General features: G+C 42.5%; 1 protein-coding gene across 1 annotated transcript in view; it reads left to right on the forward strand.

Annotated features, from left to right (window-relative positions):
* The window catches only part of MGAT4D (MGAT4 family member D), a 393,296-nt gene that overhangs the window by 254,849 nt on the left and 111,199 nt on the right, over positions 1–27,248 (forward strand). Inside the window, exon 10 of the mRNA XM_030192245.1 lies at positions 18,843–18,957. Within this exon, the coding sequence (XP_030048105.1) occupies positions 18,843–18,957 (115 nt within the window). The remainder of the gene's footprint in view (positions 1–18,842; positions 18,958–27,248) is intronic.

Here is a 27,248-nt window from a genome sequence, read left to right on the forward strand (position 1 = left end):
GAGAGACAGTTAAAATACCTTGGTGTTTTATCTTTGTATGATTGGTACGTGTGACCTCTCTTGTAGGAACTGCAACAAAAGTTAGTCTGGTGAGCTTATTTATTTATTATTTATTTAGATCATTTTTGCCACGTAAAGCAGCCCCAGAGCGGCTTACAATGAACTAATGAAAACAATTACAATGACAGTAGAGAGGGCGGAAGGGAAGGGAATATAAATACAATATTTAAACAAATAAGCAGCCAGGGAATATAAATCAAAAAAGAAGAGAAAGTAAAGAGTCCAGAATCAGATCTTGACTCGCCGAGACACATTAAGACAGGTAATCAGGACAGGGATGCAGGCAGTAGCTTATTGTGTCTCACTGCTGGGGAGAATGTTTGTTTAATAAGATGTTAGCCCCACATTGGCTATATGTCTTCAAAATGCTCCCATTTTTTGTAAAAGTAAAGGATAAGCACTGTATTCATAAGGAACTCCAAAGCTATTTGTGGCTGGGTCGGTGCCAGGTTACCAATTTCTGTTTTACAAATGCATAAACCTCAAGGAGGTTGGGTTTGCTGAGTGTACGCTATTTGACTGTGGCTTGTGCAGTGAGGCACATTAATGATTGGTTCAGTGGAACTCAGGATTTTTTGCTGACATGGGAGACCAATCTTTCTCCCAAGGAACATTTTAGTTGGATTTTGCATACTACAGCAGGGGGAGCACCAGAAATATTGAAGGATAATGTTTTACGAACAGCGCATGCCACCTGGTGCTGGTTAATCAAAAGACATAATTTTTTCTGCAGCAATGGAGGAGGAGTAGCCTAGTGGTTAGTGCAGCGGACTTTGATCCCGGGGAACTGAGTTCAATTCCCACTGCACCTCCTTGTGACTCTCTGGGCAAGTCACTTAACCCTCCATTGCCCCTGGTACAAAATAAGTACCTGAATATATGTAAACCGCTTTGAATGTAGTTGCAAAAACCTCAGAAAGGCGGTATATGAAGTCCCACTTCCCTTTCCCTTTCTTTCCATTACGCAAAATCCTGCCTTTCCTTCAGGTTCAGACTCGGCAGTCTTCAGACGTTGAGAGGCCATGGGGATCTGTTATCTATATATCAAGTTGTTACAGATGATGGCAAGTTAAAATCTTTTCAGGAGTTGCAAGTCACATTTTCCTTACCAGAGGCAGACAGGTATGCTTATTTTCAGCTAAACTGTTACGTGAGTAGTTCGGATTGGGTTTATTTGTGTGAAGATGTCCAAGACACATTAAGCACCGCACTTAGGCTTGGCTCCCAGAATAGAGTGTGTTGGCATATCATCACAGGTATTTACAAGAGTTGACTGTAGATATTGATACTCAATATTAGCAACTTTGTGGTCAGTTGAATTATCAGTGGATCTCACTGCATCATATGTAAAAGACTGCATTCAGGGAATACAACACCATATGGGACATGTGCAGTTATGGGAGATGCAGTACAAAATTGTGAGGCAACTTCACATTTACATGGTAAGATAGCAGATGATGGCAGATAAAAACACCTATACGGTCCATCAAGTCTGCTCAACAAGATAAACTCATAGTGTAAGGTATGATGTGATACTTCATATCAGGGGCGTATCTGCGTGGGGCCTCAGGGGCCTGGGCCCCCGCAGATTTTGCCCTGGCCCCCCCTACCGCCATCAACCCTCCCCCGCTGCCGTTCTTACTTTTGCTGGCGGGGGACCCCAACCCCCGCCAGCCGAGGTCTGCTTCCACCTGCCGCTGCCTTCACAACTTCTTCTTCAGCCGGCGGGGGACCCCAAACCCCCGCCAGCCGCCCCGCGCTGTTTAAAATTCATCTTCGGCCTCCGTGGCCGTGCTGCTGGGATAGGCGGTGCTGTTGAAATCCACTTCGGAGTCTGACGTCGCAGCACGTACAACGTACAACGACGTCAGACTCCGAAGTGGATTTCAACAGCGCCGCCTACCCAGCAGCCGGCCACGGAGGCCGAAGATGAATTTTAAACAGCGCGGGGCGGCTGGCGGGGGTTTGGGGTCCCCCGCCGGCTGAAGAAGAAGTTTTGAAGGCAGCGGCAGGTGGAAGCAGACCTCGGCTGTCGGGGGTTGGGGTCCCCCGCCAGCAAAGTAAGAACGGCAGCGGGGGAGGTTGGCGGCGGGAGGGGGGTGGAGAGACTAAGTTATTGGTGGCGGTGGGGGCTCGGCGGCGGCGGCGGCGGCGGCGGCGGGGGGGTGGGGGGGGGCGGGGGGGGCGCTAAAATGTGCCCCCTCCCTCTGGCTCTGGCCCCCCCTACCGCCGGAGTCCAGATACGCCCCTGCTTCATATGTATACCTGATCTTGATTTGTCCTTGCCATTTTCAGGGTTTAGACTGTAGAAGTCTGCCCAGCATTGCCCTTGTTCTAAAACTTCTGAAGTTATCATCAAAGCCCCTGAAAAGCCCCACTCCAGCCCATCCAAATCTGTTCAGCCACGATCAGGGCACAGATCGTAGAAGTCTGCCCAGCACTGGCTTTGCATCCCAAATACTGGTGTTATCACCTAATGACCGCTAAGCTTCTTTGGATCTATTCCTTCTAAACAGGATTCCTTTGTATTTATCCCACGTATTTTTGAATTCCGTTACCATTTCATCTCCACCACCTCCTGTGGGAGGGCATTCCAGATATCTACCACCCCTCTTGGTGAAAAAGCACTTCTTGACATTATTCCCGAGTTGGCTGCCCTTCAACCCCAATTCATGTCCTCTAGTTCTACCACGTTCCCATGCCTGGAAAATGTTCGTTTGAACATCTGTATCATCACACCTCTTTTTCCGTTCCTCCAGGATATACATATTCAGGTAATCAAGTCTCTTCTCATATGTCTTCGCACAGGGTCTCTATAAGCTCATTGGGCGTTTGTTCTAAATGTCATTTAAGCCCTGCCATATATTTTGGTTTTGAGCCATATGTTTTGGTTTTGTCCCAGGATAAAGTTTTTGGGAGCAGGTACTTCAGGAGTGATCTGGGAAATTATAGACCTGTGAGTCTGACATTGGTGCCAGGCAAAATGGTAATTATAAAGAACAAAATTGCAGACCATATACATAAGCATGGATTAATGAGAGAATGCCAACATGGATTTTGTGAAGGGAAATCTTGCCTCACCAATCTACTACATTTCTTTGAAGAGGTGAACAAACATGTTGATAAAGATGAGCTGGTCGATATTGTGTATCTGGATTTTGAAAAGGTGTTTGACAAAGTACCTCATGAAAGACTCCAGAGGAAACCGGAGAGTCATGGGATAGGAGATAGTGTTCTATTGTGGATTTAAAACTAGTTATAAGATAGAAAACAGATATTAGGGTTATATGGTCAGTATTCTCAATGGAGAAGGGTAGATAGTGGGGTTCCCGAGGGGGTCTGTGCTAGGACTATTGCTTTTTAGCATATTTATAAATGATCTAAAGATGGGAATAACTAGTGACGTAATTAAATTTGCTTATGACACAAAGTTATTCAAACTTGTTAAAATCGCGGGAGGATTGTAAAAAATTGCGAGAGGACGAGACTGGTAGACGACATTCAAATGACAAATGATGTTTAACGTGATCAAGTGGAAAATGATGCCTGTGGGAAAGAGGAACCCAAATTATAGCTATGTGATGCAAGGTTCCACATTAGGAATCACTTCCCAGCAGGGGCGTAGCTACGGGTGGGCCTGGGTGGGCCCAGGCCCACCCAATCATGGCTGAGGCCCACCCAGTTCTGCCTGATCCTCCAATCAATTCTGTCTTAGGCTTAAGGAAATTGCCAGGGCTGCAGCCTCATTGGCTCTGCTCACAGCCACACATGCAGTCGGCACACAGCAAAAAAAAAAAAAAAACAGGAGCTCTCTGCCTGCCTTGCCTTACCCCCTTTCCCGGCAGCATGCAGACCAGTGTTGCAGCTCGGCTGGAGGAGGTATGCTGGAGCCGGCTCCAGAGCTGTTTGTTATTTTTTAAAGAATTTTGGGAGCCGGTTGTTAAACTTTAACAACTGGCTCAACATTTGGGCTGGGGTGGCTCAGGTCCCTTCCTGGCAGCGTCAGCTCCAGCTGCCCTGTGGTGGGGATGTCTCACTCCGAATCCGACCCTCACAGCAAAACAAAAAACAGCATGAAACCATGTGCAGGGCTAGGCTCCCTTCCTCCTCCCTCTCCAAAACGGGAAGTTAAATCCTGAGGGGAGGGAGGAGGAAGGAAGCCTGCAGCAGCATGTGCAGAGCTACAGCCCCGCACATGGTTTCATGCTGTTTTTTCGTTTTGCCTGCCACAAGCAAGATTGTAGCTCAAGGTTCTTGCTTCAGTCTTCAGGCCACAGAAGTACCAGCCCGGGACTCGGAAGTCAGCAACAGTGAATGCAGGGCTGCAGCTCAAAGAGGTTAGATATGTTAAGCGCACCCTGCTTTCAAAAGGGAAGAGGTTCCAAGTTATTCCAGAAATGGTCTGGGGCTATATTTTGTGTAGGCTGGGTCTGTTGTCAACCTCGGGTTTTGAAAAAGCATGCCTGAGTATTTGATTACAGAGCTCTCTTTTACAACCTGTATAGAAACATTCTTTGATAAATATCCCAGGGCAATTGCACTGCTAGTTACAATAGAGTACTGTTTGTTTTCATGCAGCTTTCAGAAGCTTGCCTGCCATGACTGCTTTGTGTGTTTCATCACTTGGGATATACCTCCTGCTGATTCCTCAGAGGTTTGTCTCTTTCCCCTACCCGGCACAGCCATGGTCCCAAACAAAGCAAACAGTCCTTGGAGCTGCTGCTCCATGTTGTCGTTCTTTAATGTTGGTAGCATGTTTATTTAATCTCACTTATATGTTCAAACATGCCAGCTTTTCATAGGTAGAGTAGTAAATTGTTATAAAGCGTAATTAGTGTGTCATTTGGAGGAGGGGCTGGTTATAGGGACACTCTAGCACATATTGTGTTCATGCAGAGATTTTTTTCCTCCTGGAAAGAGCCACTAAAACAGATATCATATTATCATAATGTATTACAAATATCTGTTTTTCTATTAAGTATATATGTGGTTTATATTGATGCAGGGCAGCTGTTGGGCAGACTACTTAGAAATCCATCATACCTATATACATAGTGCCCACCCATATTAGCTCCAGGTCCACCCAAAATGTCAGGTCTGGCTACGCCACTGCTTCCCAGGAAAAACATCTAGGTGTCATCATTGATAACGTTGAAACCCTCTGATCAGTGTGCAGCGGCGGCCAAGAAAGCAAATATAATGTTAGGAATTATTAGGAAAGGAATGGAAAACCAAAGTGAGATTATAATAATGCCTTTGTATTGCTCCATGTTGTGACCAGTCCTCGAATACTGTATGCAAATCTGGTCACTGCATTTTTAAAAAGATATAGCGGAATTAGAAAAGGTACAGAGAAGGGTGACAAGCATTTTATTTATTTATTTATTTGTAGCATTTGTATCCCACATTTTCCCACCAATTTGCAGGCTCAATGTAGCATACATTTGCTGTAATGGTGGTTGCCATTTCAGGGTAACGGAATTACAAATGGTATTGCGTTAAGGTGCATACATCCATGGTAACATACATGGAACATGACATACATGGAATAGATCATGGTGTATATATATATATATATATATCATGTGCATACATGGTAAAGAAGAATACATTAAATCTTTTCTGGAGATGCGAAGGCAGTAGAACGAGAGGACATGAAATGAGATTGAAGGGGGGCAGACTCAGGAAAAATGTCAGGAAGTACTTTTTCATGGAGAGAATGGTGGATGCTTGGAATGCCCTCCCACGGGAGGTGGTGGAGATGAAAACGGTAACAGAATTCAAACATGCGTGGGATAAAGTGGACACCCGCACCATGGTCGGACCACTACAAAGCAAACATCTTCCTCCAATGGAGAACAAAAGGACCACCGATTAAACAAGAACGAAAAACGTACTCCACGAGAGGGAAAATTGACCGAATAGAATTTTGGCAACAGATTTACCACAATGAATGGACAATAAAAACAGACACAATCCAATTCCTCTCAGAATGGGACAATAGATGTAGATCTATACTAGACAACACTGCTCCAACCCAAACGAGATCTTCACACAGAATTCAACACCATGGTTCAATGAAGAGCTGAAAAAACTTAAAACACAAGTCGGAAGGTTAGAACGAGCTTGGACTAAAAAGAAAGACGACATCACACTAAACGCCTGGAAACAACTCCAAAGAAAATACAAATACACCATAAGACAAACCAAAAGACTACACTACAAAACCTTAATCGGACCAAACTACAAGGACACACACAAACTTTTCCAAATCGTGAGCAAACTAATAGACACCACACCAGTCACAACCAACAGCAAAGACATTCCTGGAGCAGAAAATCTTGCGAAATACTTCAATGAAAAAATAGTACAACTACGACTTAAATTACCTATCAGCACCACCGACTATACTGAACTCTTTAATTGCCTAGACCCATCTCCTGGCATTCATCCAACGGACAGGACATGGACCAACTTCGAGATACTATCAGAGAACATCATCTCCCAAACGCTCAAAAGATTTGCCAAATCCCATTGCAAACTAGACCTATGCCCAAACAACCTGATGACATCTGCCCCTCAACAATTCATAAACGACATAACGAAACACCTGAACTACATGCTACAAAATGGATTCTTCCCAAAGGAAAAAGAAAACATCTTACTCACCCCCATACCCAAAGACACAAAGAAGAGCACTAGTGAACTAACTAACTATAGACCGGTAGCATCTATTCCCTTAATAACTAAATTAACCAAAGGGTTGGTGACTACGCAACTTACAAATTATCTAGATAAATTTTCCATACTCCACGATTCCCAATCAGGGTTTAGGTCTAACCACAGTACCGAAACAGTATTAGTAACCCTCATGTCTAAATTCAAACAAATGATTACATCTGGTAAGAACATACTACTTCTACAATTTGACATGTCAAGTGCTTTCGACATGGTAGACCACGGAATCTTACTACACATCCTTGATTATTTCGGAATCGGAGGCAACGTCCTCCAGTGGTTGAAGGGATTCCTAACCGCAAGGTCATACCAAGTAACATCCAACTCGACCACTTCAACTGCATGGGTACCTGAATGTGGAGTACCACAAGGATCCCCCCTCTCACCGACTCTATTCAACTTAATGATGATACCCCTGGCAAAATTACTATCAAATCAAAACCTAAATCCATACATTTATGCGGATGACATAACGATCTACATCCCATTCAAACAGGACCTAAAAGAAATTTCTAATGACATCAACCAAAGCCTCAAAATCATGCATTCATGGGCGGACGCATTTCGGTTGAAACTCAACGCAGAAAAGACCCAATGCCTAATACTAACCTCCCAACACAACAAAAAAGAATACACCGCCATCAATACACCAACTCTAAACCTTCCTATCTCAGAAACCCTAAAAATTCTTGGAGTCACCATTGATCGACACCTAACACTAGAGAACCACGCGAGAAACAAAACCAAGAAGATGTTCCACTCAATGTGGAAACTAAAAGAATAAGACCTTTCTTCCCAAGGAGTGTTTTCCATAACTTGGTACAATCATTGGTGCTTAGTCATCTTGACTATTGCAATGCACTATATGCCGGCTGCAAAGAACAAATAATCAAGAAACTTCAGACAGCCCAGAACACTGCAACTAGACTCATATTTGGCAAACCTAAATTTGAAAGTGCCAAGCCCTTACGAGAAAAATTACACTGGCTTCCACTTAAGGAACGCATCACGTTCAAAATATGTTCACTAGTTCACAAAATTATCCATGGAGACGCACCAGCTTACATGTCTGACCTAATAGACTTACCACCTAGGAATGCCAGAAGATCATCCCGCACATTCCTTGATCTGCACTTCCCCAGTTGTAAAGGAATGAAATACAAACTAATGCACGCATCAAACTTCACATACTTGAGCGCACAGTTATGGAACGCACTGCCTTGCAACTTGAAATCGACCTAAGAAAGAACGAACTTCCGCATACTACTGAAGACCCATCTCTTTGAAAGAGCATACCAAAAAGACCAACCCAAGTGAACATACACTACACAACTCGCCTATTTAATCTCAGAACTGTTTCTTAAAATCTGCTTGTATACTACTACTTTGTTTTTATCATCATACTAACCAAGATCATGCAATACTAAATGTTTATGATACTAACACTTTTTCACTACTTATGATGTATTGTAAGCCACTTTGAGCCTGTGAAGAGGTGGGATAAGGTGGGATACAAATGCAACAAATAAATAAATAAATAAAATAAACATAAAGGAATCCTGTTCAGAAGGAATGTATCCTTGAGCTTAGCCAAGTTTAGGTGGCAGAGCCGGTGGTGGGAGGTGGGGCTAGTGGTTGGGAGGCGGGGAAAGTGCTGGGCAGACTTATACGGTCTGTGCCAGAGCCGTTGGTGGGAGGCGGGGCTGGTTGGGAGGTGGGGATAGTGCTGGGCAGACTTATACGGTCTGTGCCAGAGCCGGTGGTGGGAGGCGGGGCTGGTGGTTGGGAGGCGGAGATAGTGCTGGGCAGACTTATACGGTCTGTGCCAGAGCTGGTGGTAGGACTGGTAGTTGGGAGGCGGGGATAGTGCTGGGCAGACTAAGGGTGAGTGGGAGAGAGATTTCAAGCTCATTGGAAAATGTCTTCTTTTTATTGGACTATTTCTTTTGTACAGAAACTGATTGTACTTGGGCTGTTGGTAGTTTGTTTTTTTTTTTTGTTACATTTGTACCACGCGCTTTCCTACTCATGGTAGGCTCAATGCGGCTTACATATTATATACAGGTACTTATATTTCTACCTGGGGCAATGGAGGGTTAAGTGACTTGCCCAGAGTCACAAGGAGCTGCCTGTGCCTGAAGTGGGAATCAAACTCAGTTCCTCAGGACCAAAGTCCACCACCCTAACCACTAGGCCATTACTGCTGGTTGTTCAATAAAGAATTTTAACATAAGTACAATAAGCACTCTTTCAGGAACATATAGCTCACATCACGGAAGGAGGAAAGGATTAAACAAAGACATAAATTACACAAGAAATCAAGACCTAAGTTACATACCACCTGGACTAAACAAAGGTGTTCTATCATTCATCCACCTTTGAGTGCACTTCTTAGCTTCCTTATCCGTTAAGTCTTTCTAGTTGAACTGACTCAAAGAAAACATAATTAACACTTGGAAAGGTAATACATTTTCAAAGAAAAAAAAGTAGTAGCTTCTAGAGCCAAAACTCTTTATTTAAACTTATGAAATCATAAATGGAAAGCATGAAAAAAGATCTGCGGAAGCTAGAAGAATGGTCTAACGTTTGGCAATTAAAATTCAATGCGAAGAAATGCAAAGTGATGCGCTTAGGGAGTATAAATCCACGGGAGACATATGTGTTAGGCGGGGAGAGTCTGATAGGTACGGACGGGGAGAGGGATCTTGGGGTGATAGTATCCGAGGATCTGAAGGCGACGAAACAGTGTGACAAGGCGGTGGCCGTAGCAAGAAGGTTGCTAGGCTGTATATAGAGAGGTGAGACCTGCAGAAGAAAAGAGGTTTTAATACCCCTGTATAAGACGTTGGTGAGGCCCCACCTGGAGTATTGTGTTCAGTTTTGGAGGCCGTATCTTGTGAAGGATGTTAAAAAAATGGAAGCGGTGCAAAGAAAAGCTACGAGAATGGTATGGGATTTGCGTTACAAGACGTATGAGGAGAGACTTGTTGACCTGAACATGTATACCCTGGAGGAAAGGAGAAACAGGGGTGATATGATACAGACATTAAAATATTTGAAAGGTATTAATCTGCAAACAAACCTTTTCCAGAGAGGGGAAGGCGGTAGAACGAGAGGACATGAAATGAGATTGAAGGGGGGCAGACTCAAGAAAGATGTCAGGAAGTATTTTTTCACGGAGAGAGTGGTGGATGCTTGGAATGCCCTCCCGCAGGAGGTGGTGGAGAGGAAAACGGTAACAGAATTCAAACATGCGTGGGATAAACATAGAGGAATCCTCCTCAGAAGGAATGGATCCCCAGAAGCTTAGCCAGCGGTGGGAGGCAGGGCTGGTGGTTGGGAGGTGGGGATAGTGCTGGGCAGACTTATACGGTCTGTGCCAGAGCCGGTGGTGGGAGGCGGGGCGGGTGGTTGGGAGGTGGGGATAGTGCTGAGCAGACTTAAACGGTTTGTGCCCTGAAAAAGACAGGTACAAATCAAATGGCACATATAAGTTTATCTTGTTGGGCAGACTGGGTGGACCATGCAGGTCTTTTTCTGCCGTCATCTACTATGTTACTATGTTATTTATGTCTAACCTGTGTAGCTCTGGAAACATCTAGAAATATCTGCATTTTTTCTCTACAAAATAGAAAATCCTTATTAAAGTAATTTTTCAAAACCAAAACTTTATGAGTTTACGAGGAAAGAGATCAGAAGAGTGGAACACACAGAAATTATCCTGAGTAGTTTCCTAAAAAAAATCAGTCATATCTGATACCTCATTAGCAGATAATAGCTCCAGAGTCATCGCATCTTGACTTGCCTTCAGAACTTTCTTAGGTAAATAATATTTTGTAATAACAAGTTAGACAAAGCTAACACTTCGAAATATTTTCTCAATAAAATCTCAGCGGATAACAATGGAAACACGAGAAGATTTAAGAATTCGCAAATTGGAAGATCTAACCTGATTTTCCAGCATCTCAATCTTTCAATGCAATAACAAACTATTTTTAATCCCTGACGTTTCCTGCCTGTTGCAAAGAACCTGCTTGAGATTCAATATTCTTAAAGGCAATATCTAAATGTTGTACTTTATGCACCTGTGAGACCTCTTTTTGAAAGTGGAAGTACTACTAATAGGGTGATTTTAATATGCCAGATATTGATTGGGGTACCCCTATAGCAGTGTCTTTTAGAAGCATGGAGATACTGGATTCCTTAAAGGGGGTAACTATTGCAGTAGTTGGTAATGGAACCTACACGGTATGAGATCATGCTATACTTAGTGCTTATTAATGGGGACAGTGTTTCTGATGTTATAATAGGTGATCATCTGGCGTCCAGTGATTACCAGATGGTGTGGAGAGAGTTCATTCAAAAGTTAAGGTTCTAGTCTTCAAAAAAACTAACTTTATTCAGATGGAGGATTACCTCAAGGTATTGTCTGGATGGAAACTTTTGGAAGAGGTTGGAATTTAGTGGACAAAATTGAAAGAAGCTATTGTAAGGGCAACAAACCCTTTTGCAAAGAAAGTAAATAAAAGTAAAGAAAAGAAAAGGAGGTTGTTCTGGTTCGCAAAAGTAGTAGCTGAAAAGGTAAGGAAAAAGAGGGTAGCCTTTATAAACTACAAGAGATCGCAGAAAGAGGAAGACGGGCAACAATATCAGGAAAAGCTGATAGAGTAGTTAGGAAAGCAAAGATGCAGGTGGCAGAAAAAATAGCCAATATGATGAAATAGAGGGACAAGACATTTGTTTAGGTATGTTAGTGATAGGAAAATGTGCAAAAGTGGCATTGTGAGACTCAATGATGAAGGAGAGGACTACCGTGTTTCCCCGAATATAAGACACTGTCTTATATTAATTTTTGCTCCCAAAACGGCGCTAGGTCTTATTTTCAGGGGCTGTCTTATTTCGGGGAAACACGGTTGGCCCGCCCACCCTCCCTCCATCACTTCTGCAACTAACCCCCCACCCGAGATGGCCCCCCACCCGAAGTCGCCGGGCCACCCCTCCGTCGCTCAGAAACTAACCTGAAGCCTCCTTTCACTTGCCTTCCAGTTCGCATCGCAGCAAGCAGCAGGGCAGGCCTCTCCTTCCTTCCGTGCCCCGCCCTCGCCTGACGTTACGTTACGTCAGGCGAGGGCGGGACACGGAAGGAAGGTGTGGCCTGCCCTGCTGCTTGCTGCGATGCGAACTGGAAGGCAAGTGAAAGGTTACTTTCGGAGCAACGGAGGGGTGGCCCGGCGACTTCGGGTGGGGGGGCCATCTCGGGTGGGGGGTTAGTTGCAGAAGTGATGGAGGGAGGGTGGGCGGGCCAACCGTTACTTTCGGAGCAACGGAGGGGGGGGCGGCGATCTCGGGTGGGGGGTTAGTTGCAGGAGCGACGGAGGGAGGGTGGGCGGACCAACCGTGTTTCCCCGAAATAAGACATCCCCTGAAAATAAGACTTTGCTAGGCCTTACTTTCAGGGGAGGCCTTATATTTACTAAGGGCACCAAAACCTGGGTAGGTCTTATTTTCGGGGGATGTCCTATTTTCGGGGAAACACGGTATATAGAGGCTGATAAAGATAAGGTGGAATTGCTTAACAGATATTTCTGTTGTGTGTTCTAGTTGAGTCTTATGTACTGTCCGTTGATCTCCGGGTTCACAGTGGTTATCAAGTGAAGGGACGTTCATATATCAGAAGAATTACCATATAAATAAAGCAAAAAGTACAGTATAAACAAAAAAAAAAAAAAACAATATAAGCCAGAGTAAACTCTTTTAAACCAAATAACCTATTTGCTAAAAAAGTAAGTTTTTAAACCCTTACAAAAAGGTAAGGTAATGAACATTTTGGTGATACTGGCAGTTCATTCCACATCCGCACCCTATAGAATGGGAAAGAACCCACATAAATTGACTTTAACCTAACATTTCTTAAGCAGGGAAACCCAGTTGCAATGTTCGAAGAAAGCAAACTTCTTACTGAAGAAGGGACCTCAAGTAGGTCTATAAGACCATCTGCATTTAAACCATAGATTGATTTATAGGATACACAAGCTACTTTAAACTTAATTTGTAGATGTATGAGTAGCCAGTGAAGATCAGTAATAGAAGGTGAAATCCTATTAAAACAACCCAACCCATAAATCAGTCTGGCCGCCGTGTTTTGCAGCAACTGTAGATGACTTAAAGATTTGCTAAAAACTTGATAGTACAGAGAAGGGCTGGGAGCAGGACCGCAGAAGACAAACACAAATAGGAACACATGGGTGGTAGTCCCTGAAGGATTTTCAGAGGACTGTGTTCATGAGGAGCTGGCTAAACTAGAGCTGCACAAAGCAATGGGGCAGGATGGCATACATACAAGGTTACTGAAAGAACTTGGGAAGTTCTAGCGGTTCCACTGGCTGACCTTTTCAATGCTTCTCTAGAGTCAGGGGTAGTCCTGGAGGACTGGAGAAGAACCAGTGTGGTTCCTCTCCAGAAAAACAGAAGTAAAGAAAAGGTTGGGAACTTGAGGCCGGTAAGTCTAACTTCTGTTGTAAGTACATAAGAACATAAGAGTAGCCATACTGGGTCAGACCAATGGTCCATCTTGCCCAGTATCCTGTTTTCCAAACAGTGGCCAAGCCAGGTCACAAGTACCTGGCAGTAAATTAATGAAAAAGCTTTAAAAACAGAAAGTAGTACATTTTTTGGAATTCAATGGATTACAGGACCTGCGGCAACATTATTTTACTAGAGGCAAGTCTTGTCAGACAAATCTGATAAATTTCTTTGACTGGATGTCCAGAGAGTTGAATCAAGGGAGAGCGCTAGATGTGGTGTATTTAGACTTTAGCGAAGTCTTTGACATGGTTCCACATAGATGACTAATAAACTGAGTGCCCTTGGTATGGGCCCTAAAGTGACTGACTGGGTTAGGAACTGGTTGAGTGGAAAGCAACAAAGGGTAGTGGTCAGTGGAGCTCATTCTGAGGAAAAGGATGCTACCAGTAGTGTAGCGCAAGGTTCATTTCTTGGGATGGTTCTTTTTAACATCTTTGTAGACGATATTACTGAAGGACTGTTTAGTAAGGTTTGCCTCTTCGTGGATGATACCAAAATCTGCAATAGGGTAGACACCCCTGATGGTGTGGATAGCTTGAGAAAGGACTTAATGAAGCTAGAGGAATGGTCTGAATTCAAGAGAGCTTGGGATAAGTTCATAGGATCTCTAAGGGAGCGATAGGGAGAGTGGCATGATTGGGCAGGCTGGATAGGCCATGTGGTCTTTATCTGCCTACATTTTCCCGTGTTTCTGTTTCACCTGTTAAGAAAAAAATCACGAAGCTGCTGTAGTGGACCTTTCAACAATGCTTCAGTCTGCTTCACCATCTTCCAAACATTAAGTAAAGAAAACTGAGAAGCTTCCACTTCCAGCATTGGAACTTTTTTAGGAAACTGAATGGGTTGCAACTGTCCAGTGGATGATGGAGGAGGTGGGGTGGGATGCTACAGAGCTATTCACCTCCCCTCTTGGGGGGGGGGAGAACTTTCAAAGGATAAACACCCTGTGGGGATTTTTGGTTAATTTAAAATCATTAAGTTGTTAGGTCAGTGCCACTACACATTGCCACCTGTCGTGTTATATGGTAGTCTGTCAGTCTGATTCCATGAAGCAGGTAAGTTGTTTTGGATTTTTTGTTTTTGTGAGAAATAACTTATTGAATAATTATATTTATTACTCTGCTTGCAACTTGTTTCACTCTGTCATTTATTGATCAGCTGCAACTAAGTGTTCTCCCCCCCCCGCCCTCCCCCATTGAGCTGGGCAGTGATTATTAATCAATAAAAACAGTTTAGATGCGTGGTATTTGTTCAAAAGTTGCTTCTCCAGCTTTCTTTAGTCTACTGGGACACTAACCATCTCTCAAGAGCCTTGCTAAAAGGGCACGTAATGTGGCTGCTAGACAGCTGGAATAAAGAACAGCTTTCCCTGGTTCCATTTACTCCTGTTTAGTTCCTGAAATAATGATTCATTTCTAAAGCTGAAAGCATTTCTCAGGAGTTCAGTTTCAGCCCTTGTTGGTACGTCCTTTCCATCAATACACAGAGGAACTGTAGTGAAAACATTAAATATGACAGCTACTTTTAACATCTTCGTTCAAAATTTAGTTTAGAAAAGTATACCTATTTGGAGCACTGTGTTTTTTTTTCACTAAGAAACCCTGCCATCTACCAAATTTGTTCTCATGCTGTAACATGTGGAAGATATCAACACAAGAGAGTCTGCAATCCACAGTCAGTAGTAACATTACAAATGCGGAGGAGCCAGCCCAAGTTCTATTTATCTAGGCAGAAATTTGTCCTGTCTTTGTTCTTGTGCTCATTTTGAACTTTATTATCTGTGAATTGATTGTACACATCATAAGCTGGTAATGACCTAACTATTTTTGATTAGGCTAAGAACTGTACATTAGAGCTGAAAAATAGATGATAAAATGATAAAAGTGACTTTTCAAGGCCAGAATACAATAAAAAAATTTTGAACAGATACATAGTATAAAGTTCTTAAGCAAAACTTTCATCTTGACATCATAGGAGTGTAGAATTATAACTGGTCTTTACTGATTGCTGGAGGATCTAAAATACAATTAGAAAAAAACAGCGGTCACTCAATGAATAGTTAATTTTGGGAACTCGTTGTTTAGAGGATGTGGTAACAGTGGTTAGCGTGTCTGGTTTAAAAAAAAGGTTTGGACAAGTTTCTGGAGGAAAAGTCCACAGTCTGCTATTGAAAGAGACATGGGAAGCCACTACTTAACCAGGGATTGGTACCATGGAATGTTGCTACTATTTGGTATTCTGTCAGGTATGTTTTACTTGGATTGGCTGCTAACAGGATACTGGGCTAGATGGACCATTGATCTGACTTGGAATGGCTGTTCTTATGTTCATGTGAAGCCCTATTTTGCATAGCATGTCAAGATAGGAAATGGATTGTCCAGGTGGGGACTTTCACAGTTTCCCTGGTATTTTACAAAAGGCTCTACCAAATGTGGAACCTTTTGTAGAATAACATAAAAGGATGCTGACAGATGCATATGTATTTGCTGGCACCAGGGGCATATTAAGCCCACTGATTTAGGGGGGGGGCAGGAGTGGATTGGTTGGGTGGGTGCGAGGCCGACTTCAACATTACAGCAAGAGCATAAGGAGGAGGGGAACGGCTCAGGCACCAAATTTCTTCGGAGTGCTGTAGGTTTGGAGGAGACCTGAGTCCCCAAGCATCCCCTCCCCCATGGCTACACCACTGGCTAGCACATACCTACGCTTGTACAAAAAGAGTGGCATCATGAGACATGTTCAGTATATATATGTCAGTGATGATACATAGAAGTGCTGATTTTTGACACCTTCACCTGTAAGTGCCAGCAACTATATACACCAATCCCCATTTCAGAAAAGTAGCAGCAGCACCAATCAAAGAGCGAAACCTTAAAAGGTTAAATTTAATAATTTGACCTCCAAAGAAATAGAAAATAATAAACTGAAAAAAAAAGCTCGAGATTTTGCATAGTTACCTCCTGTATCACTTGTTTGAGTTCCTGGCCATAGCAAGCACTTTAATGAAACTAATCTATGCCATGGAGCTAGTAAAGACCTGATGGAGATTTTTCTTTTAATAAGTGTGTTCCAATTGTAAAATGGGAATTACACACATAGGGGCCCTTCTACTAAAGCTTAATGTGCATTAACAGACATTAGTGTGCATTAAGTGCCACATGATCCATAGGTATAAAATAGGCAGGGCCAGCTTGTCCAGGTTGAGGCATTGGCTCAGGCAGCCAGCAATAAAGGGTGCTAAAATCCAAAGTCTTTGACCTCACCTGATCTAATGTTTAAAGCCTTCTTTTTTTTTTTCCCTCTTCTCCATTCTCCTCATGGGTCTGGTTTCTCTTCCCTTCTGCTGCACCCCCTGGCCCAGTCTCACTCGTCCCCCTCTACACCCATGGGTCCAGCATTGCTCCTTCACCCCTGCCCCCTGTGATTCTGTAAACCTTGTGCAAGTTACTAGCAGAAGTCTGAACACAGGCTGCTTTTATCCAGGCACTGGGTCTTTCCTCTGCCTCCCTGCTTACTCTGATGCAGAGGGAAGACCCAGGGCCTGGCTGAAAGCAGCTTGCGTTCACTCTGCTGGTAACTTGCACAGGGTTTACAAGAACCATGGGGGGGGGGGGGGGGGGGGGGGGGGGGGGAGAAGGGATGCAGAGTGGGAGAGAGAAAGAAAGGGAAAGATGCCAGACCCACAGGGAAAAGGGGCAAGTTGATGCAGGGTGGAGGAGTGCTGGCTTAATTCAAACTGGCTCACAGCACCAAAGTCCTTGAGTCGGACCTGAAAATGGGACATGCAGCATTTAGCACGCACTAATTCCATTAGCATGCTAAGCTTTAGTAAAAGGGCTGCATGATTTTCTGCCTTCCCAGCCATTTACACTTAGAAATAAGTTTGCTGAAATCACAATGTATGTCTGTGACCAATCTGTATATGTGCATGCCACTATTTCCTTCTGTGGATGCTTCAAATGATTCCAATAATTCGTAACCCTGTTTATATTCAGCGCTCCTCATTTGTCACAATTAGAATATTCCCAATATTTTAGTCACAGATAATCAACTTCACCAGTGTATAGCTTGTGGCAGTGGGCTGATCTCTTGGCCTATCAGCAGTACTATGAGTTGTAATAGTCATTCAGATTTACTGAAATAGGAGTTTCTGCCCTTAGTGGGAACGAAGGAATGTGATTGTGGACAATTTGGGCAACCAGGGTTGAGCTTAGCCTTATACTGTAGAGTTCAGTCTCAAATGATGCTTACCTACCAATAATTGGCTATATCACTTGTACAATTACAGAATGAAAACTTAACTCCTCCCTTGGGGAAAAATAGAGAATTTAATTTCAGAACTTTTTTCCCTTTTAGGAATTAGGGGCTTAATTCTTCAGAATTACTTTAGAGTACCTCCCTCCCCCCAAACATTTTAATTGCGCTAAATAAATGTTTTGCTGGTCGCTCCTTTTTAGAGTGAGGCTTTACAGTTCTGCATGGGCAATCACAAGCTAAACTGAAGGATCATATAACCCTGATTCTCTTTAATTTGCACTGGATCCCTGCTGAGGTCAGATCAAATTTAAAGTTCTTTTTATGGGTTTTGAAGCTCTCTACAAAAGGATACAACGATATTTAGCAGAGTATTAGGGCAGGGCTATTGCAATTTCCTTTAAGATCAGTGGTACAAAAACTTTGTGTTCAAGTGCTTTTGTTTTGCCTTATGAATTGCGGATCTTTTTCAATTAAGTACAGTTTTGTAAAAAGTTTAAAACTTGACTACTTATTCTTATTATGGGATCTAGGCAGTATTATTTCCAAAGGAATGTTTAAAAAATACTTTCATAAGTCTGTGTTAGAGAGTCTGTTGCATAATGTTAATCTTGATTTGCACAGGGCCTTTTATCATTTACTTTTATTATTTTAAATTGGTCATAAGTTGTTATAGCTACATTGTATTGGGATTGTAATTAATTCATTGTGATATAAATTGGCTTATTGAAATAGTAAGTTGTTGTATAATAAGAAAATGAAAGAATATAATTTGTTTACCTATGTTAACCATAATATAAAAATGAGCAAATGTAACCTACATGGCGTAGACTGCTGTATTGCACCAAGGATGGTTTCCCTGATTTTTTTCTCTATTGCTATTAATTTTTGCAGAATTTTAAACAGCATACAAAATTTGAGTGGTATTCCAAGTATTCTTAACACTAAGGAATCACTGTTAAGTGACTTAGGGGCTCATTTTCAAAGCACTTAGACTTACAAAGTTCCGTAGGTTACTATGGAACTTTGTAAGTCTAAGTGCTTTGAAAATACACTTCTTAGGGTGTCACTGACTAAGTTATAGCACATTCATGTCATGTAGTAATTTTAAAGAATAAATACAGATGATATGCCTATTCATTTTAGAATATTTAATCCACAGTTTACTATATGTAAATGTAATGATTATGGGTATGCTTTTTCAGCTAGAGGATGATATTATTGCCAAACCTGGGTATTTCCAGTCCATAAAGGATGTTGCTGTTCAGCAGACCTCCGATGACTGGTTGATTCTGGAATTCTCACAGCTAGGATTCATTGGTAAGTTGCATTTAGCTTTGCTGAAATATTTGTTGGTGTTTTTATATGTTTGTCATCTTTAAAAGGAAACTGCACCACTTGCGTCATGTACAATATTTCAGAAGTGTTCCATGGTAAGTTGCAATATTGTTTTCAGTTCAAGAACTGGCTAAACAACAAACTTTGCCTGAACCCAAGTAAAACCGAGCTTCTCTGGGTCCCTAACACAAGTGGATACATACCGGACATCAAAATCCCTTTTGGGAAGTATGAACTCCCCCTCAAATCACAAGTCAGGAACCTTGGAATACAGCTAGATTCAACACTTACTCTGATTCCCCAAATCAAAGCAACCTTCAAGAGCTGCTTCTGCTATTTGTGACAGCTATGCTGCCTCTCTCCTTACATCGAGAAGGTAAATCTTATCCCAGTTGTGCATGCCTTGGTAACATCAAGACTGGATTACTGCAATGCACTTGTAGCAAATCAAGGGTTCGGATATTGCTTTAAAGATTGTTTATTCACACATCAATAGGCACACACATATTACATAACACTCTTATGCAGTTCACGCATACATCACCACAGGATTGTAGCCTTCATCTGATTGTTTATTCACACATCAGTAGGCACACACATATTATATAACACTCTTATGTAGTATGCATACATCACCACAGGATTGTAGCCTTCATCTGAGCCGTAACAGCAAACGGGGAAGCACCGATGACCGCCCAGAGATTCTGCGGGACAATTCCACACTGGAGAGAGGCGTCCACCAGGTACAGAGCTTCTGTTTCAGCCAGGGCTTCCCCTCTTTTTATAACAGCGCACAAACAAGTGTGCCTAGAACAGAACAATGAGTGGCCAATCTGCATTCCTCTCTCCCAGGCACCCTCTGATGAAAACATCAGCCTTTGGACTTGTTTCAAAGCACAGTCCTGTAGTGAGTTACCCACCGCAACGGAGCGTTGTGGTAGCAACCTGTCAAACAAATATTCTGGTAGCAACAGGTCAAAACAAACATTCTGCATGTCAGAAAACAAATATTCTGGGTCAGCATAAGATCATATCATAAGTATTATACTCCAACACAGCACTATACAATGGTCTGACTACAAAGGGCCTGCACCAGCTCCAGTTGATTCAGAATGGAGCAGCAAGACTCATAGAAGGTTGCAAGCGACGTGACCACTTCACACCATTTTTGCAAAAACGTCATTGGCTACCAGTACAATACAGGGCTAAATTTAAAACTCTCTTATGTCTGATCTTCATGGCCCTGAAAGGAAATGGCCCCAAGTATCTAAAGAATAGGATGATCCTCCACACACCGCCAAGGACACTAAGGTCCTCCCAAGGACTTTCACTAACTACACCCTCTCCAAAAGACATTACATGATGTGATACCCACAAGCGAGCCTTCTCCGGAGTAGCCCCCACATTCTGGAATGCATTGCCTGAAAGGCTCCGCTCATCACAAGACTCTCTCTACTTCAGGAAGCAGGTGAAAGCTTGGCTCTTCAACCAAGCCTTTAATGGAAGAAGTAACTAACTTGTTAGTCTCACTCACACACACAAGGAATGACTCGGGCTGCACATACTACAACAGGACATGTTTATCCACTCCTCCATGTGCAACTTTCTTCAAATCAGTCACCTTACTTTCTAATTCTTCTTACTTTCTTACCCATCTATATGTTACAACTTTGCCTTACCCTTCACTACCAATTATAATGTTCTATTACGTATTGTGTTGACATTGCTAGTGTACCATGCCATACTTTGTATTGTTTTCAAATATTTTTACTGCTGTAATTGCCTATTACTCATGTTTGATCTATTCTTACTGTACACCGTCTTGAGTGAACTCCTTCAAAAAGGCGGTAAATAAACCCTAATAGATAAAATTTAAAATTGTACTGCAGAGATAATTTTTTAAAGTTGAATTCCTCTGTTTCCAAAGAATAGTGGTATTAATGAGAGAATCAGTAACTCATTTCACTTGGTTCAGTTGGTCTGTATTGGTTTTGGTGCCATACACACTGCATAAACCAATCAGATCCAGTTGCATGTAAGGTCATTTTTACATGGTTTCCAACACAAGTGCTTGCAAATAAGTAAGAGAAATGTGTGTTGGAACTCATTAAACAATTTCAATAATAACTTATAAGTACAAGTTTTATGGGTTCTTTTACTGAGGCGCAGTCAGCCTAATACATGGTAAAAGAACACTACCGTGGGACACGCTGAGGCATCTGGCAGTAGTTTCCCACTCAGCACGTGCTAATCCCACATCCATGGGCAGAGATTAGGTGTGCCTGCGCTAATCAGCATGGGCACATTACGGTGCACTGCCCGGTTAAGTGCGGGAACCCTTACTGCCTCCTAAATAGGTGGCAGTAAGGGCTCACATGCTAATGGGGAAATTAGCATGTGTAAATTTAAAAAAAAAAAAGAAAAAGGAGAAAACCATCCACTATATAAAGTATTGATACCAAACATACATTAGTGGACCTTGATGTACCCCTCAATCTTCTTTAATGCAATAGCTTTCAAACAAATTCTAAAACAATATAGGAAAAGACCTCAGCTGACTTCGGCTGTGCAATACAACGAATGACCAGCTTCACTCCCAAAACCCTCCATTGAAACCTAGTAGTTCTATAGAAATGCTTAGTAGTAGTAGTAACTCCTCTGGGAGCCTATCCTTCACATGAATGTAGCCCATTCTATCATATTATTCAGACTGCTGGGGTCCACAGACTTCAAGCGGTGTATTCATCCACTGCTGTTCTCTTTGAAGTAATCTCTTATCAGCGTCTCCTCTGTCAATCACCCAACAGATGAAGTCATCCGATTGATGATTAAAATCTAGACAATGGGCTACAAGAGGTGCTGTGAACAGAGTGAAGCTGGTTATTTAAGAATATACCAGTAATTGTATCGCACAGCCGAAGTCAGCTGAGGTCTTTTCCTCCATTGTTTTAGAATACATTAAACTACTACCCTGTTTCCCCGAAAATAAGACATCCCCTGAAAATAAGACCTAGTAGAGGTTTTGCTGAATTGCTAAAATATAAGGCCTCCCCTGAAAGTAAGACCTAGCAAAGTTTTTGTTTGGCCCTGATGGGACATGGACACAGAAACCTTAATTTTTTTCGCTGCAACCCAAAGACGAAATAACATAAAAGAAATGCAAGAAACAAGACTGAGGTGAAAAATCTATCGTCCAGCGGACTCCTACCATCCTCCTTCACGCTTTTGTGAAGATCAACTACCAGTAAGTGAGCCCAGAAAGAAAAGAAACATCCCCCTTGCAGAAAAAAGAAAAGAAAATGAGTAACCGAGCCCTTTTGGAGCTGCTCTATCGCCCAAGGGCTAAGTCAGACTAGAAGGATGGAAAGTGTAGCAAATGTACAGGAGCGCATAAAGCGCCACCAATGGGGAACGGAGCTACCGTAGAATTTGTTTGTAATACGGTAGGGATGATCCTGCGCCCTAAGCCCTCTCACAACCTCCCGAGACCCCCAGCCAGAGCAGCCCGGCCCCACATTCCATTACCTTCCCTAGTTCATACCCCTCCTCCATTCCCAGCCCGGCCAGGGCGGCTCTGCTCCGCTCGAGTCCTGCGGTCACTGTAAGCCACGGCCTACTCCTGCAGGATACCACCCCCCACTTCAATACTGTTCCCGACCGCCACAGTCCCCCTACTACTCACGAATAAAACATCCCCTGAAAATAAGACCTAGCGCATCTTTGGGAGCAAAAATTAATATAAGACACTGTCTTATTTTCGGGGAAACACGGTACTACTAACCATTTCTATAGTACTACTAGATGTACGCAGTGCTGTACACATTATATGCAGGTACTTTCTCTGTCCCTAGAGGGCTCACAATCTAAGTTTTTGTACCTGGGGCAATGGAGGGTTAAGCAACTTTCCCAAAGTCACAAGGAGCTGCAATGGGAATCAAACTCAGATTGCCAGGATCAAAGCCTGCTGCACTAACTAATAGGTCACTCCTCCCTCAGAAGATTGAGGGGTACATCAAGTTCCACTAATGTGTGTTTGAAATTAGTGCGTGGCCATTACAATAAAATATGGCAGGGCGGCCATTTTACTGCTGGCACTTTTTAGCTCTGAGGGCCCCTTAGTGAATACAGGGTATATTATTGTCCGGCATGTGTACATATTGAAATGGTGTGTGTACTTATTGCAAAGTTTACACAGAATACAGTTTATAAGTAGCTGAGAGCCTTATGAGTTTGTATAGGTGTTTTGTTATGAAAATATGGGTTGTGAATTCAGCCATCAATATTCAAAATATACAGATGGTGGATTGAGCATGAGAAAAAAAACCTAGCCATATCAGTATTTACCAAAAGTTAAAGAAAAGAAGTAGGCATTGTATTTATAAATTATTCACTGTATAACTGGAGCTGCTTTCCAGACTGCTGAGAAAGCTAGCAGGCTAAGGGTAACCTTTTTCCATTCCCAGTGATATTGTTTCTTGGCTGAATCAATTAGAAAATACTTAGCTCCATTAGTAGCTCCCTCGTACACTTAGAAGAGAATAAAGTGCAACTTGGTGTGTTCTTTTGGAAAACAACTACTTTCTTGCAGCTTCACCTTTTCCGGCTGTATCTCACTTTAAAATGTCTAAAACTCTGGTGCCTTGAGTATTTATTTGCTTCTACCTCAGTTGTTCCACATTATTAACCGTATCTGTGTGGAGACAATCTTTTTGGTGATAGTCCTTGGTCAGGTTTCAAAGATTATGACTCCCTCTGGAACCTGGTGTGCACAGGCTGAATCTGGTCTCTCTCCCAGGGGTTGTAAACACTGCCTTGCTAATATAGTAACATAGTAGATGACGGCAGAAAAAGACCTGCACGATCCATCCAGTCTGGCCAAGAAATGTGCCACTTTTTTGTGTATACCTTACCTTGATTTGTACCTGTCTTTTTCAGGGCACAGACCGTATAAGTCTGCCCAGCACTATCCCCGCCTCCCAACCACCAGCCCCGCCTCCCACTACCTGCTCTGTAATATATAAGCCTTCCTGCTGGCTGTAGGAGCTGAAGCCAAGCTTGGAACTGAATGCTGCCTCATATGGCAAACCTTTTCAATTAAAAGCAAATAAAGCCTTGCAGAGTTTTTTTGGAAAGTAATTGTGTGCAAAAGATGCCTCACTTTGCAATTACATACAAACAGTTGTAAGTTTTAATTTAAATCCAAAGTTAAGATTTAAGTAATTGTTGGAGAACGAAGATATCATACCTTCAAGGTTTGTTTATAGAAAAACACAGGAAAGGATTATTATAAATGTTAGCTCTTTAATATCAGCGCCTTAAGATGGAGATGTTTGTTGTATGAAAAATGTACGGAGATAAATTTTGTTTAGCTTTCCTCACTGATTCTGTACGTGTGTGAAAATTAGTTCTTTGTGTGATTAAATGATTTACCTACTGGCAGAGCCAGTAGCTGCATTGAAATTTATTTATTTGTTGCATTTGTATCCCACATTTTCCCACCTTTTTGCAGGCTCAATGTGGCTTACAGTATGAAATGATCAGCTCACTTTGTGTTTTGGAATAGAAAAGAAGCTTCAGAAAGCAAAGACTGAAAATTGTCCAGTAGCACCAGTAGCTAACTCTGTGAAATATTCACAGAGTTAGCATAATCAAGGTTTTTGCTAGTTTTCCTCGTTACCCCTTCCACCTTAAAACTATTAATGTAACTGTTATGGTAAATATACATTAACAGTTCTGAATAGATTGAAACAAAAGCATTAATCAGATTATATAGTGACTAGTAAAAAAGCCCCGTTTCTGATGCAAATGAAACGGGGGGGGGGGGGGGGGGGGGGGGGCTAGCAAGGTTTTCCTCAGAGTGTGCATGTGGGAGTGTGTGTCCCTGCCCTCTGCCCTCTCTCCCTCCCCCTCCCCCCTTGGAGTCCAGTCCTTCAGTGTTAAGTTTCCTGCTGTTCTGTGTTACAGAGAGAGTGAGGGCATCTCTCTCCCCTCCCCCTCTGAGTCCTTCGTGCTATGCTGTTTTCCTTCACTCATGGGGAAACCGGATATCTCTGGCGCTTCACACTTCCGGCTGGAGGCTTCATAGAACGTTGGTCTTGCCTTTTATATATATAGAAGAAGATTATAGTCTCTCTTTTTTTCAGTCTGTTTAAATGAAAATATCCCATTTAACTAGAAAACGGGAAGCTAATTTGTATTTTAAGATAAACTACTTTGTTGATACCCTTGGAAGGAAACCTAGCCACTTTATGTAGATTAGAGAACAAACATAGTATACTATTGATTTATTATGAACATCTGTCAAGTATTTGTAAAAAGTTAATTGAAGAGGAAACATTAGTATGTAGGTCTTACTTTCAGCTTCAATAACAGTCCCCTTCCACATACTGAGAATGTAAGACTGGGTAGTATTTAAATACAAATCCATATTTCATATACGCAAAAAAAAAAATAAATCAAAAAACCAACAATCGAAAAATATTAAACAAAAACTGATCTTGTTCCAGTAGTCATGTAAAATGAATCTTATAGTTATAAACTACAATTTAAATATTTTCTCAAAGGAAAGAAGGAATAAGAGCTATACATGTAGGTGATCTTGACAGTGTGTAAAAGGGGAGAGGGGGCCGCTCCCTCCTCTTGGGTGGAGCCAGCAAGCCTGCGGGGCTCCCAGGGTTCCAGGACAGAATACTACTGATACTGGGACTCAGGGCCAAAGTATTTTATTATCAAGGCAATTTCATACCAAAAATCATAATATATTCTTCAAAACAAAAGGTACAGCCTTCTTAATATAGTCTTCAAAAGAAAAAGGTACAGTCCTCATAAGATAATCTCCAAAAGAAAAAGGTACAGTCCAGGTCCCCAAAATCCCCCAGCCAACGCTCAGGTCTTCTATTAGGGCATTAGCTTTCCCTTCCTCCTCCTTCAGAAGGGTTTAGTAAGAGTTCAGCACACTTCCAATATAGCACAACAGTTCAGAACAAATCTTCATGGACAGTCTTTGCACATCAAACCAATACCACAAATCACCTGCCTTTTCACAGCACAGAGGGAACCCTGTAAGGAGCAGGGTTGACAGTTTCTCCCACCTCCCAGCACCATGCCTGGTGTGGCCTCCTCCACTGCCTTCACGTGCTGAGCATGGCAACCTTTGAATTCTCCCACTCCATGGTAGCTGGCTCTTCTCCCGTAGGCAGCTCTAGTGGCAGACTACTTCCTTCATCCACATACTCCATGGAATCTCTCTCTCCATTCGTCTCCTCTCTCTCTTGGTGACTGAGAGCCTCCAGGAAATCTGCTCTCCCCTTCTTATAGCTGGGGGGAATTATATACTGATGGTGAAGCCAGGGAAACTGAGCTTCATCCTTCCCTCTCCCTCTAGTGGGGAAGGGAGTAACAGGCTCACCCTGCCTCGAGCCATTGCTCCCCCTGCTGGGGCTGGGAATGCATTCCATTTTTTTTAGGACTACTCTCATTCTTGCAAGGACTTCTGGGACATGTAGTTCTGGGCTCAATTGCTTCACTGGGGAATCTCTGGGGCTTGCCTTGTCACAAGTGCCAACATGGGATGTTTCTGGAAAGCTCTAGAGAAGCTAATAAAAAACCTTGTCTGGACATATGCAAGAATCCCCTCTTTGTACAGGGGCCACCTCTGTCAGTCCTCCTTTTAGTTTCCATGGTGCACAAGAGAGACCCTTTTTTTTTTGGGGGGGGGGGGGGGGGGAAGCTATCTCATTTTCTCTTTACATTGATCTAGTTCTTTGTGTGTTTTTTCTTATCCCCATCCCATCAGTTCTATGGAATGTATAGTAGTTTTTCCTCATTTGCAAGATTTTAATACCCTGCATGACCTTCAATGAGTGGCTTAATTTGGCCCTATTTTCTGGCAAAATATCCCTCATGAATCTTCACACAGTTTATATGTGATGCTTAGGTTTGTACTACAATGTCCCTGGCTGTGGTATTTGTCCATATACCTCTGGATTCTATATAGACAGAGTGTAACCTGCAAGGAGTGGCAGATGTGGCTCTGGCCACATTATTGGGCAGACTAGATTGACCATGTGGGTCTTTATCTGTCATCATAGACTATTATTAATTCTGTATGGGCTTCTCTTCAAATTCATTTCAAAAGTGGAGTAGGTTATAGTAACATAGTGAATGGTAGTTGATAAAGACCAAAATACCCCACACATTCTGCTTGGCAATTATTTGTCCAGCACCCACACCCTCTTCCTCTATGTTTATCATCTAAACCATTAAACTTTTAG

Source organism: Microcaecilia unicolor, chromosome 2 (assembly GCF_901765095.1).
Source record: "Microcaecilia unicolor chromosome 2, aMicUni1.1, whole genome shotgun sequence".
In the NCBI taxonomy this organism is placed as follows: Eukaryota; Metazoa; Chordata; class Amphibia; order Gymnophiona; family Siphonopidae; genus Microcaecilia; species Microcaecilia unicolor.